This window comes from Scardinius erythrophthalmus (genome assembly GCF_964197995.2).
Source record: "Scardinius erythrophthalmus genome assembly, chromosome: 9".
In the NCBI taxonomy this organism is placed as follows: Eukaryota; Metazoa; Chordata; class Actinopteri; order Cypriniformes; family Leuciscidae; genus Scardinius; species Scardinius erythrophthalmus.
In genome coordinates, this window is record NC_138229.1 from 31,920,112 (window position 1) to 31,934,375 (window position 14,264).

At 38.6% G+C, this 14,264-nt stretch overlaps 1 protein-coding gene across 3 annotated transcripts in view; it reads right to left on the bottom strand.

Moving 5' to 3' along the window:
- cables1 (Cdk5 and Abl enzyme substrate 1) overlaps positions 1 to 12,973 on the bottom strand; it is a 54,374-nt gene extending 41,401 nt beyond the window's left edge. Inside the window, exon 1 of one of the 3 annotated variants that reach the window (XM_081375289.1) lies at positions 12,262 to 12,938. In XM_081375289.1, coding sequence (XP_081231415.1) covers positions 12,262 to 12,788 — 527 coding nt within the window. In that variant the 5' untranslated portion in view covers positions 12,789 to 12,938. Of the gene's footprint in view, positions 1 to 12,261 lie in introns of all 3 variants that reach the window. The other 2 variants (XM_081375287.1, XM_081375288.1) reach the window with 2 other exon arrangements.
- Positions 12,974 to 14,264: the final 1,291 nt, after the last annotated feature.

Below are 14,264 nucleotides of genomic sequence, written 5' to 3' on the forward strand. Positions count from 1 at the left end.
TTGAGAACATTTTAATTTTTGCACTCTGACATAGGCATCTGTTGACCTGACAATCTCAGAGAAATTCAATTCGATGTATAACCGTTTTGAAACTGGCTCTTTACACACCCTCAAAATTCTTGCATTTTTTTATTCATCAAACACTCCATCAGATCTTCCTCGAGCAGCCTGAGACTTCCACACACTTGTTATGGTGCATTCCATCTCTCCTCGTAAGTGGGAAATTCCTAGTTTCCAGTAGGAACTTTTAACTGGAACGCCCCTTTAAGTTTGAGTTGCAACAACCCTGACTTCAGAATCCATTGTGGCCGCATCAACTGTGGTGAAACAGCAGTACTTTATTGTTTATTAGCAATTTTGTTTGTCTGTGTCCACACTTGTAGTTTGGTTCGCTTGGTTCATTTGGTCTGGATCAATTATTTAATTTTTTATTTTTTTGCATTTCCATTTTAACACCAAACCTAAAGATACCAAGCCTATAGGGATATGTTCACAACCTGATTGGTCTGCTTTTATTTCACGACGGAACTTACCGAACAGCCAAAACAATGCTGTGTTCTGGGATAAATATGCTTGATGTATGTGCGTAGCTACATATGATGGTATTTTGACCAGCTGAGAGCTCGTGAAGAGCTTATAAAATGTGTAAAGGAGTCGAAACAGCGGCAGGAATCCCTCCGTTTTAATGAGTTTGTATTTAAAAAAAGCAAGCACAACAAAGATTTGCCTGGGCGCGGCCATCTTAATTTTCAGACCCGTTTACAGGAATGCACTCGTAGGTGGAATACGGTCAACTCGTATCATTCCCAGCACCGACATCCCTCTTCCGAGGTAAATGGAAAGCAGCATTAGTGGCACTCTGGGCAATGACGGTTACATGAACACTTATAGCAAGTGGAATAATCAGTCTGTGATTAGCATTCATCAGAGAATAAGGCAAAAGGTGCATCAACATATCTGTAAGGTGAGCCTTGACTCTCACAAGATGTTTATGTCTCACGGTGTGTTTGTAGAAAGCAACTGAACGAGGCCACCTCACCAGCAGTACTTGCCTTGTACAATAACACCAGAGAACACAGGCTGCCCACAACAACACCTCAAACTTACTCCACATGGCAATCTACATAAACTTCCCTTTGGTGTATTTCAACCACTGTTAGTTTGGTCACATTCCCAAGGAAACACAACATACTCTAGTCCTGAAAAGCAATGCTTCAAGGCATGCAAGGCATGTTGTTGTGTTCCAAAAAGTGTTCAAAACAACAGCACTTCACGCTGCTTTCTCAGCATTGCTGCCAGGGGGCGCTATTATAGTGTCTACAGTACCTGCGTCCCATTTCATATTTCACAAAACTATTCTACGCTGTTTTGTAGAGTATGTAGAGTGAATAGTGTGTTCTGAAAAACAGTGAGGCGTTGTGCACTATAAGTGCAACCAAAAAAATGGGAACAGACAATTAAGTTGCAGCATCAGGTCCTTCAAAAAGAAAATGGCAAATGCTTCAGTGTAGCAAAAAAAAAAACATTCCTTGTTTTGAAGGAATGATCTTCAGTTTGTAGAAAATCTTTCTGAGATAGTCGAAGTTAGCAAACTGTTGGCGTGTTAAAAGCTAGTTGCATCAAAAACACATGTGGTTGATCGCACAGTCAAAATAGAGTTTACGCGGAGATAACTTTTTTTTTAAAAAGTTTGCACCTTGGAATCTATTTCAGGACTTCAAAATCTATTTTGCGTTCTCGAGCCGCCAGACACCATTGTTAAACGGATGAGCGTGCCGGAGCGTGTTAAGGGTTTTCTGTTAGAGCGGTGTCGTGTTAGCAGTTAATAACTAATGATCTTTGCAACGGAAGTGAATCAATCAAAGCTAACTTTTGCTGGACAATAACTTTATTCTAGAGCTGCTGTAAAGCCAAAACAATCTCTGTTACTTTAATTTCCTATTATCACTGTAAAGCTGCTTTGAAACAGTCCATATTGTTAAAGGTGGTATCAGTGATTTCAGGCCCAAAAATATTTTTATCACATTCATCTAATCTTTCCTAACGATCCGCTAGCTGCCCGCCCCATAAGCATGCCGTCAAAAAAAACACGTCTCTGTAGGCAGCCTAGGCTCTGAGATCTGCACACAAAAACTAATGGTTTAGCCAAACACTCGAAACCAAAACAAATAGTGTTCCAACCAATCACCGACAGGGGGAGGGTGTTGTGAGGTTTTGTGCCAGCTTTTTCTTCAGCTCTGACTTCGCGTGCAGCCGTGCACGAGCACAAAACCTCACAACACCCCCTTCCCTGTCGGTGATTGGTTGGAACACTATTTGTTTTGGTTCTGAGTGTTTGGCTAAACCATTAGTTTTTGTGTGCAGATCTCAGAGCCTAGGCTGCCTACAGAGACGCGTTTTTTTGACGGCATGCTTATGGGGCGGGCAGCTAGCGGATCGTTAGGAAAGATTAGATGAATGTGATAAAAATATTTTTGGGCCTGAAATCACTGATACCACCTTTAAAAGCGCTATATAAATGAAGGTGACTTGACGACACCACTGTTAAAAATGTATTTGTCACTGAATTCATTATTCATTCAAGAACTTCGTTCAGAAACGCTGATTCATCCAGTAATGAAACAAGTGAAGTATTTATGAGTGAGTCATTGAATCATTCACTCAAACCAATTTTTTTTTATAATTCATTCCAATTAATTAAACATATTAAATAGACTGCTAAATGGAGTTTGTCAAACCTCTAACCTTTAAGTAAATACAATTTTATTTATCGTGATCTCTATTTCTGTACTTGTTTCGATCGTTACAAGTTGGAATTCAATACAAATACATTTAGATATTTAGAAGTGACATTGTTAGGCTTATTATTTTCAACAAAATAAGCTAATTGCCAGCACAAAATACAGTATAATAGTATTGTAATATAACAATATAATATATACAAATTAAAAACAAAGCAAAACACACCTGATGCACATTATTTTCTAGAAGTAGAGAACCTTGCTGTACTTTTACTTTTGTGTAAATCAAGAGAATGTAAAACCCATCCTTTATTTCTGCCAGATCTGCTTGCCATTATTACACAACAGCATTTCCTTGAACTCAATCTTTAAAATAGCACCATTCATTGTTTTAAGTGCGGGATTTAATCCTGTAAAAGTCCTTTGTACCTGAAAATTCTCAGGAAAAAAGCAATGCAGCAAGCCACGACAGCACGTGTTTTTTTGTTTTGTTTTTTTTTAATCATGACTTGGCGAACATTTGCCTGGTTGCAATTTCCACCACATCCAATACCGGTTTCACGGTTTGGTTTAAAACCTTATTCGAACTCCCTTTATTTCACTGGAAAAAAATGTCAGCATAATCTTTCAGCAATGCCAGCTAACCGCACAATAGAAAGGAAAAGGACACGCTCCATCCAAAACATGGCCTGTTTCAATGGTTATGGAACACAGCCAATAATAAGTCTGGAAGAAATGTCAATGTTTGGTTAAGAATAAGTTAGGTGCAATGCTTAAAAGATTTCACAATATGTGGAAAAAGAAAAACCAAAGAGCTTTAAGACAAAGTAGATCATAAATGTGTCCCTCTCTGTCCCATTCATGTGCTCTAAAATAAATTCACAGTATATTCCTGAATATAAGTTTCTGTTCTGCAACACTAACTTTTACTGTATAACAAAAACTGACTTAATAGTGAACAAAAGTATGAAATTATGTAACTGATGTAACACAATAGTTACTGGTGCCTGTATTAAAGTAGTCTTTTAAACTGCAATTTTTTTATTTATTTTATTTTTTTCTATTTGCTGCTATTTTGCTGTTGCTTGTTTTGTAATGTTCATTTTATTTTTATCTAAAATTATGTCTGTTGGTCTCTCCAAGTCCTGTAACAAATTGTTCTCCACTATCTGGGACAAAAATAATTCAAAGTAAATTAGGTCTACGTTTCCAGTCAAAGGCTATACTGAATACTAATCCCTATAATGGTAAGACAACAATTTTACACTTATTTTCACAACACTGATTATTTTGTTTTGTTTTTCGGTAACACTTTACAATAAGGTTCATTAGTTAACATTAGTTAATGTATTAACTAACAATGATCAATACATTCGTTACAGTATTTATTAATCTTTGTTAATGTTAGTTAATAAAAATACATCGGTTCATTGTTTGTTCATGTTCGTTCACATTGACTAATGTTAACAAATACAACCTTTGATTTTAAGTGTATTAGTAAATGTTGAAATTAACTAAGATTAATAAATGCTGAAGAAGTGTTGTTCATTCTGAGTTCATGCTAACTAAGGTAGTTAACTAATGAACCTTATTGTAAAGTGTTACCGTTTTTTCTTCAAAAATTTGATCTGCTAAGGCAGGAAAAGACTTGTCCTGCATTGATTTCCCAGTAAAACTACGAATACAGAATTATTGTAAATTACAGCCAATCCCTTTCAAATTTTTGGAGCGCTATACTTAGTCGTCTTGGAGAACTATTGCAATCGCGAGGCAAGATTTAGTTGGCACCAGAAAGACACAGGCCATTTACACAGATGTATAGCAACCCATTAGAGCGCAAGAATTACGTAACACCACACTCTTCACACAGTGAGACCTGAACGGGTAGCAATAATGCTTTTGTCTGGTTCGCCCAATCGAGGCAGACCGTCTGGTAGCTTAGACAGAAGGCCCTGAAGAACAGGATCGTATAGGGTGTGTGCGCGCCTACATGTTTTTCGGAGGCATGTGCCAGCACATGAGAGGCACGACTACTCTGCACAGTCTCTCTTCACAGGCTGCTCTTGGCAGCGCATCTAAAGGTTTCGGTCTTCCTGGCGGAAAGTGGCAGCCCATGCAGGAGGGGGTCTGGGAGAGGAAGTGGAGGTCAGAGGCAGGGAGTGGAGGGAGGAAGAGGGGGAACGGAGTCGGGGCAGAGACTGGGCATCCTGCCTGGAACCAGTGTTTGTTTCCAGCAGCTGCCCATTAAGAACAAGTCCCACACTGTTTAAAGCTCAAGTATGTAATTGTTAAAATACTTTCTCCTATCTGAGCTTAATATGAGGAGACGACTATACACAGTAAAACAAAAACAAAAAAAATCTTTGAAATTTACGGTAAAGAAAAAAAAAAGCTGTAGTTGCCAGTAAAAGTTAAAAAGTGTAAACATGCTCAGGTGAAGAAATGAGTTTAGTTGAACCAATGTAAAACGAGGGGATTGTTTCAGGAAAACTGTTTGAAAACAATCATTGACTAGCTAAAATTACACACTTCACCTTTAAGAAAAAGTACACGCATTTGTGTGAATTATCGAAATCAGCAGGTGAGTGTGAAAATACAACTGTCCTCATAACAAATACGGCTTACTTCAAATATGGCAACTTCATCTTGAAGCTAAATGAGAAAAGTTGCATATAAGTTGTGCTGCCATTTTCTAAAAGTAATATTTCAAAGTAAAAGTTGTCAAAATTATAACAACAGCAATTCAATTACCACAAAGCTAGTATCATAACGTACAAGGTTACAGATTTTAAGTAAATACTTGCTTACACTTTGTCTTTGCCATCTTATGGCCTCAGAATATAACACATAATGTGGGCTACTTTTATGATACTTTTGTTTTTGTTGTTTTTACAGTATGAATAATCTCTAAATTCTGCTAAATATCACATGTTCTCAGTTAAAACATCTAAATATGTTCTAAAAATTATTTAAATTTTGGGGTGAACCATACCTTTAAAGATACATTATGTATTATTTTTTGAAAAAAAAAAAAAAATTGGAAGCCTAATACTTTATTTTATAGTATTTTGTTATACGTTAGACATGTTAACTATAGTAATAACTATAAATTATGCATAATTACATGCAACTAACCCTAAACAAAGTCTAACCCTATAGTAAGTACATGAACTTCATTAATATTACTACTTAAATGTAATACTGACACCTTAAAATAAAGTGGGTAATACTGTATTTTACAGTATCCTCGATACATTTGTTACATGTACTTACCATAGTAATAACAGTAAATTATGCATAATTACATGCAACTAACCCTCAACTAAATCCTAATCCTATAGTAAGTACATGTAGTTGCTTAATATTACTCAGTACTTAAATATATAATTACACTGTAACAATGACACCTTAAAATAAAGTGTAACCCAAAATGTATATAATGAGCGAGTGCATCATGAATCCATCTTTTAAACTGTGAATAACTACGGTACGCCTATAATAAGGGTTTATATTCTGACTATTTAAACAGAAGTAGCTCCGGCTACAGTATTTTTCTATCCACCTTATTTTCGAACGCGGAAGTAAACATGGGTCCAATATCCGGTTTTTGTGCGGCACTTCCGTTTCCTCGCTTCCCTGGGCTAAATAACATATCGATCGCGAAGGATTATGCAGAGTTGATAGAAAAATGTTACACATGCCGTAGCAGATGAATACTACAAAGAACTAAAGCCCCGCCTCACTCAGTTAGGGTACCGGACCTGGTTGAAAACACCCATGCATCTAGCTGGCAGAGTGCCAAAACTTCACCGGCTCCTTCAGCCCCGCCCTAAACATAGTCGAGCCAACGCTGGACTAATATGGAGGTATTTTGTCATGTCAAATGTATTAATAATGCCATAAGAATGCAACCAAAGCATAGGATGGATAGCAATAAGTAGATGGCTATAAATAGTTGTAAATCATACAAAATAAATGCCATGATCATGCCATTATGCCATGATCACTAGATTTTATACAGGGGTTACTATAATGATTTTGTTTCTCCTTGGAGTTTTTATCATGTAGTTTTTTATTGAGACTTCATAGCCCAGCCACTTTTCTGGTATCGGGTGGTCTTCTATAGGTGCTCACGAAATGAAAAGAACAAACATACGGTCGTTTCGATGGTTTCTTCAAATGTAAAGCTTTTAACCACAGGCGAAGGGATTCCTCAGGCCGGCGACACACTGCGTGTCCGTTTTTATTTCGGCTCCCATGTTAACAGGTTAGAACGTGCACACTGCCTGCGTGACACGCGCGTCTCACAGGCGCGGAAAACGCGGGCATGCTATAAATAGAATCGACGCCTATTTTTCACGCGACACGCAAGCGTTTTGGAAGCGTTTCCAGACAAAATAGAATAGGAAAAGATCTTTGTATTTAATTTTACATGAATACATATTAATAAATTACATTTTGATGTTTGAAATTTTAGGTTTTGACAAATGCAGATATAAATGCAATGAAAAAAAATCGATTTTCTAATATTGCACCTGTCAATACAGAACGAAATATTCTGTAGCCTGTTTTGCCGTCAATACTGCCGACGTTGTCTTTGCTGCTATATATATGTTTAACATTAAAGGCCTTCCACAACTCTCTCCCCATTATGTCGAATATAATCACCAATGAATGAGGCTTATCATATGTCACCTAGCAGTGCCGCGTCAGACACGTTTCTGGTGTGCAAAGACCATAGACTGTAAAAAAATAGGCAAAGACATGTAAAACGCCACGCAACAGAAACGCCACGCAGCCAGTGTGTCTCTGGTCGTAGGGCGCCTATGTAAATGATTTCGATGATTAAAACACTCCTGCTCCAAGTAAACCTTTCTTTTGTATCAGTTTATGACAACCTCTAACTGCACAAACAATCCCGGTCTTTCCCGAAGCCATGACGATGAGTTAGTTGTTAGGAACACTTGTTTAATTAACCGATATGGTGAAAAGTGATCAGCGCGCCAGTGACCGGAAGTGCCTGACCGGAAGTCTCGCACAAAATACCGTCAACTGGCTGCGTCCGTATTTCCGTTAAAAATAAGGTGTTTTGTTTATTAACTGCTAGAGCGCCAAAAGTTACATAAGTGTACCTTTAAGAGGTTTTTCTATCTGATCTGACATTTAAACATTTTACTGATGAACCCTAGACAGAATGATTCAGACATATTCAATTTGTTTGGAGTAAAACCAGTTCATGTAGATGTTAGGTCATGAAGTGCATTTTGACCCACCTTGCACAACTAAACCAACAGCAGACACACAATCATTAAATGAAGCAAGAATTAGGTTTCAGGTCAGTTCAGTGCCGCAGTGAAGCTCTGAAACAGTTACTGTCCTGAGAAAATAGTTGTGCATTGAATCAAATTTGGTTATGTGTCATTGTTACAGTGTAATTATATATTTAAGTACTGAGTAATATTAAGCAACCACATGTACTTACTATAGGGTTAGGGTAGGATTAGGATTTGGTTGAGGGTTAGTTGCATGTAATTATGCATAATTTATTGTAACAAGGACACTGTAAAATAAAGTGTTGCCTAACATTTCTGTAATATGCTGTAGGTCCAATTTCTTATACAAACAAAATATACTACCTATATTCACAAAACCCTTCCCTGCTGTCTCTCTGGCTCAATAACAAAACAACTGAACAAAGGACGTCCAACTCGGAAGCATGGCCTCTAGAGTCTCCGATTACAGCATGTTGATATGTTCAGATTAAAGCACACAAAGCAGGTGCAGAAGTGTGTGTGTGTTGCATGCTAGAAAGAGAAAGTAAGCGATCCTGTAACGCGAACGTTAATGAGTGTAGATTTGGCTGTGCTTTGCATGCCTCTGAAGCAACAGTTAGAGCAAAACACACTGGCTGTTTGGCTGAGATTGAAATGTTGTGGTTATGTTGGTTAGAACTGAAAGTAATGTGCCCTGCAGACACTTCGGTGTCACCACCTGCTCCTCTCCGATTAGACACACTTGTCACTATGACCATGCTAAATATATGATGCCGGGACTTTAAAGATACTGGCTGCAGTGTGTTTTTCTTCAACGAGGACATTTCGGAGACAAACATTAGGGATCTTTACATCTTAATAGTTCAGAATCAGAATATGAGGATTATTACTGCTACTAAAGAGGGCCATTAGAAATAAAATTAACCAGATAAACCACAGCTGATTAACTAAAAGTAATTTAATCTGTATTGAAAGATATCTTTTAAATTCTTGTTTAAATGTTTTGGTCCCACTGCGAAAGAGCTGAAGTGAAAAATTCACCCATGCAAATGGTGTCATCATCAGCTGTATCCACAGAGAGAATGAAGGTCACTTCAGGATATTAATGAAGGATGTAATGTAGTAAAGTCTGAATGGAGTTTATTGATTGATTGATTTTTTTGAGGGACTGTGTTTAATGTGTCTAATGGGGCCATTAGTTCAATGGCAGCTAATCTCCTATTTCAATAAAGTCTAGGTAATCCCTCACTTCACAGCTTTTATAATGTGTATTCCTCTAAGAATATACCTGTATCCCACTGTGACACACTTCAGTACATTGTATCAAATTTTTAATTTTAATTTTTTTACATAGTAGTTAAAGTACATAGTAGGTAAAGACACCTGATATAAAGTGGGACCAACTACACAGGTGTACATTTGATGTACTGTATTGTCTGGATTTATAAAGTTTTAAAACGTCTGTAACCGTTTTTTTTTTTTTTTTTTTTTTACATTACAGTTTGATGTTGCAATGCAAGTGCAAATGTTTGAACTTTGCAGGTCGATCACCATTTTATATTATTATTATTATTATTATTATTATCGAATTGTGTTTTTCACCAAAACTATTTATACACTTATGCCGCACTTACAAATGCATGAACGCTATCATATTCAATATATTAAAGGCACACTATGCAGCTTTCCGTTTTTGTCAAACAGCGACCCCTAGAGTCGCTGTAGAGTACTTGTATTTAACGTTACTGTCGTAAATACCACTCGCACAGAGCTGTCTCTGCACTCACGGCCTGATCCCTGATGCGTAACACAAAAATAAACCTCATTGGTTCTTGCTGAAGCTCAAACATGATGCGTAACACGAGAATGAACCTCATTGGTTCTTGCTGAAGCTCAAACGTGCTGCGTAACACGAGAATGAACCTCATTGGTTCTTGCTGAAGCTCAAACGTGCTGCGTAACACGAGAATGAACCTCATTGGTTCTTGCTGAAGCTCAAACGTGCTGCGTAACACAAGAATGAACCTCATTGGTTCTTGCAGAAGCTCAAACATGATGCGTAACACGAGAATGAACCTCATTGGTTCTTGCAGAAGCTCAAACATGATGCGTAACACGAGAATGAACCTCATTGGTTCTTGCAGAAGCTCAAAATGTGCAGCGTAACACGAGAATGAACCTCATTGGTTCTTACAGAAGCTCAAACATGCTGCGTAACACGAGAATGAACCTCATTGGTTCTTGCAGAAGCTCAAACATGATGCGTAACACAAGAATGAACCTCATTGGTTCTTACAGAAGCTCAAACATGCTGCGTAACACGAGAATGAACCTCATTGGTTCTTGCAGAAGCTCAAACATGATGCGTAACACGAGAATGAACCTCATTGGTTCTTACAGAAGCTCAAACATGCTGCATAACACGAGAATGAACCTCATTGGTTCTTGCAGAAGCTCAAACATGATGCGTAACACGAGAATGAACCTCATTGGTTCTTGCAGAAGCTCAAACATGATGCGTAACACGAGAATGAACCTCATTGGTTCTTGCAGAAGCTCAAACATGATGCGTAACACAAGAATGAACCTCATTGGTTCTTGCAGAAGCTCAAACGTGCTGCGTAACACAAGAATGAACCTCATTGGTTCTTGCAGAAGCTCAAACATGATGCGTAACACGAGAATGAACCTCATTGGTTCTTGCAGAAGCTCAAACGTGCTGCGTAACAAAAATGAACCTCATTGGTTCTTGCAGAAGCTCAAACGGGCAGTGTAACACGAGAATGAACCTCATTGGTTCTTACAGAAGCTCAAACGTGCTGCGTAACACGAGAATGAACCTCATTGGTTCTTACAGAAGCTCAAACGTGCTGCGTAACACGAGAATGAACCTCATTGGTTCTTGCAGAAGCTCAAACGTGCTGCGTAACAAAAATGAACCTCATTGGTTCTTACAGAAGCTCAAACGTGCTGCGTAACACGAAAATGAACCTCATTGGTTCTTGCAGAAGCTCAAACGGGCAGTGTAACACGAGAATGAACCTCATTGGTTCTTGCAGAAGCTCAAACGTGCTGCGTAACAAAAATGAACCTCATTGGTTCTTACAGAAGCTCAAACGTGCTGCGTAACACGAGAATGAACCTCATTGGTTCTTGCAGAAGCTCAAACGTGCTGCGTAACACGAGAATGAACCTCATTGGTTCTTACAGAAGCTCAAACGGGCAGCGTAACACGAGAATGAACCTCATTGGTTCTTACAGAAGCTCAAACGGGCAGCGTAACACGAGAATGAACCTCATTGGTTCTTGCAGAAGCTCAAACGTGCTGCGTAACACGAGAATGAACCTCATTGGTTCTTACAGAAGCTCAAACGTGCTGCGTAACACGAGAATGAACCTCATTGGTTCTTGCAGAAGCTCAAACGGGCTGCGTAACACGAGAATGAACCTCATTGGTTCTCACACGTCAAGTGAACATGATTGAGCTTCTGTTTACCACACTGATGTGTGAGTTGATGAATGTTTATGTGAATAAAAGTCTAAATTCAATCTGTTCATCATCATCATCATCTAAAGCAATCAAGTTTCTACAGAAAATTTGGATTAAACAACTCAACTTATATGGATTAGTGTCACAATCTATTTATGAACTTTTTGAAGAGCCATAGTCACCCTTTTGAAGCGTCTCAACGGAGGGACAGAAAGCTCTCAGATTTCATCAAAAAGTTTTTCATTTGTTTTCCGAAGATCTAACGGGTTTGAAACGACATGAGGATGAGTAATTAATGTCAGAATTTTCCTTTTGGGGTGAACTATCCCTTTGAATATGAAACTGAATTAGGCCTACATTTATTTTAAAGAAAGATGAAACTCTCTTGTTTTTCACACAAGCAAAATGCCACAAAAAAAAAGTTAAAAGGTATACTGATAAAAAAAAGTCGACAGAAATTTTGTAGAAGTCAGACTTTAGTGGAACATGTTCACAGTTTATTTATGTGAGAATCTACCTGTGTGAACTTGAGGACATTAATTGGTTAAAACAAAGCATCTGTAAAAATGACTAAAAAGTGATGTCAGCACAAATGCCACTTGGTTCCATGACAGAATATTTATGCACAACAATATCAATGCATTCCTACATGTGGATTAGATTAGTTGGTATATCTGCAAGTACTGAAAATGAACAACTTGCATGTTAATAACTGCTGTAAATAATGACGTGTCCGCATCTCAATGCATAAGTTTACCTGGATCTCTGCAGCTCCAGAGCAGAGTTGGCAATCTGCCCTCCATCTAGACAGCCGTAGTTCTGGCTGGACTGCCTGGAGTAGGACACGGGCAGGATTCCCTGAGTGTACGTCTGGAGTCTCCCTCTCGTAGCCGGTGGGACAGCTGAGAAAGGGGAGCTGAACACGGCCTGGAGCACCTGAGCACCGCACACGTCCCCCTCCGCACCCGCACCGCACGCTGGAGGAGGAGGAGGAGGAGCACCAGAGGCCGGGATCCCAGCCATGAAACCAGCAGCTCGGGCACTGCTGAGAGCCTGGTTCGCTGCCTCGGCCAATGCCTGCTGGCCCACTGCAGAAACCAGGCTCTGTCTAGTCCTCGAGCTGTCCTCGTCCTCGGTCTGACTCTCCCCGTCATCCTGCACTGGTCGTCCGTCCAGAGAGATGTTGCTGAGGAATGAGAGTGCAGCTTGTCTCCGTCGTGGATCTATCGCGCGCTTCCGTGTGTGCTCCAAACTGGAGGGCTTCATCTGCAGCGCGCTCGCCATTACGCGTGGGATAATGCGTGTTTGTCAACGGAGAGGGTTCATGGTGATTGTTTGGATGTGAGGTGAAATTGGTGCTCAAAACGCCATGGCGTTGGCTTTTAAGTGCCTGCTGTGTTTTACTGTGTGTGTGTGTATGTATGTGTGTGCAGAAAAGCTGGGTCACGTGTGTGCAGTATTGTGGCAGCAGGAGCTTTGGTCTGACCAATAGGGATTCATTAGAACGAGGCGGTGTACCAAAACACAGTGAGTCGCCTATCTAGACAGCATTCTGGGCGATTTCGGAATTCAGTTCAAAATCCTAGACCGCAGTCGTTTAGTTAAAGCCGAATGTTTTCTGAGCACGACCACTATGCTAAAAAATGTTGCCTAAGTTAGGCGGCTCACTACATTTTGAAACACAGCCTGCGTGTTTTCACCCATGCCTTCATTTCTTGCTCCACCCTTTTGGGCTACTTGGACAGGACATTAAAAAATAAAAATGACATAGAAGTAAACATTTCAGGCACGAAGAGTCGATATCTTGCTGCCCTTTAAATGTCGTTATTGTGCGTTTAAATAGCCTAATATTTCAACTCACCCTTCAAATGTGTTGCACTAGTTCATGTGTGATGATTGTAGTTCATAACCAAAACAACTGGCAAAATACCTTCTCCATTATTAAAAATTTTAACTAAAAATATTGCATTTTAACTCGTGTATTCTATCATAACCTGCTAAAATTCAGTTTAAGCTTGTAGCTAGATCTGATTACTAGCTGGCCACTTCATCTGCCCTTGTGGAAAAAGAAGTAGCCTACACTTTAGCTTACTTTTAACTTATTATTATGTAAATAATATACCTTTACAGTGCAAACTGAATTTTTTCAATCGTGGAGCTGCATGTTAGCTACAGTTGAATGAAAATGTATTGGTAACACTTTAAAATAAGGTGAAGTAGTTAACATTAGTTTAACTAACATGAACTAACCATGAGCAATAGCCTACATTTGTTACAGTATTTATTAATCTTTGTTAATATTAGGTAATAAAAATACAGCTGTTCATTGTTTGTTCATGTTAGTTCACAGTGCATTAACTAATGTTAACAAATACAACGTTTGATTTTAACCCCTTAGCTGTCACCCCCCTTTTTGAGAATGGACATTAAAATGCACTAGTCAAGCTTAAATGGTTGTAATTGAAGAATGCTTTGGAGTATAGACCTAAGTTTGGTCTTGAATTAAAGGTAAAAAATAGCAGATTATTGCTGAAGTGAAAGTCAAATATAATTTATTTAATATTTTTATTTTATATAAAAGATATATGTTACAAAATATGTTTTACAAAAAAATTACTATAAAATCAAAGCCAAATATCTAACCAAGTTGTGTTCCAAATTTGAAGTTGATATCACAAAAAATGAAGTTCCCATGAGATTTTGTTTAGGCGTATTACCAAAAATAGCCACCGGGTGTCATTGAATTCCATTGAATTTTAC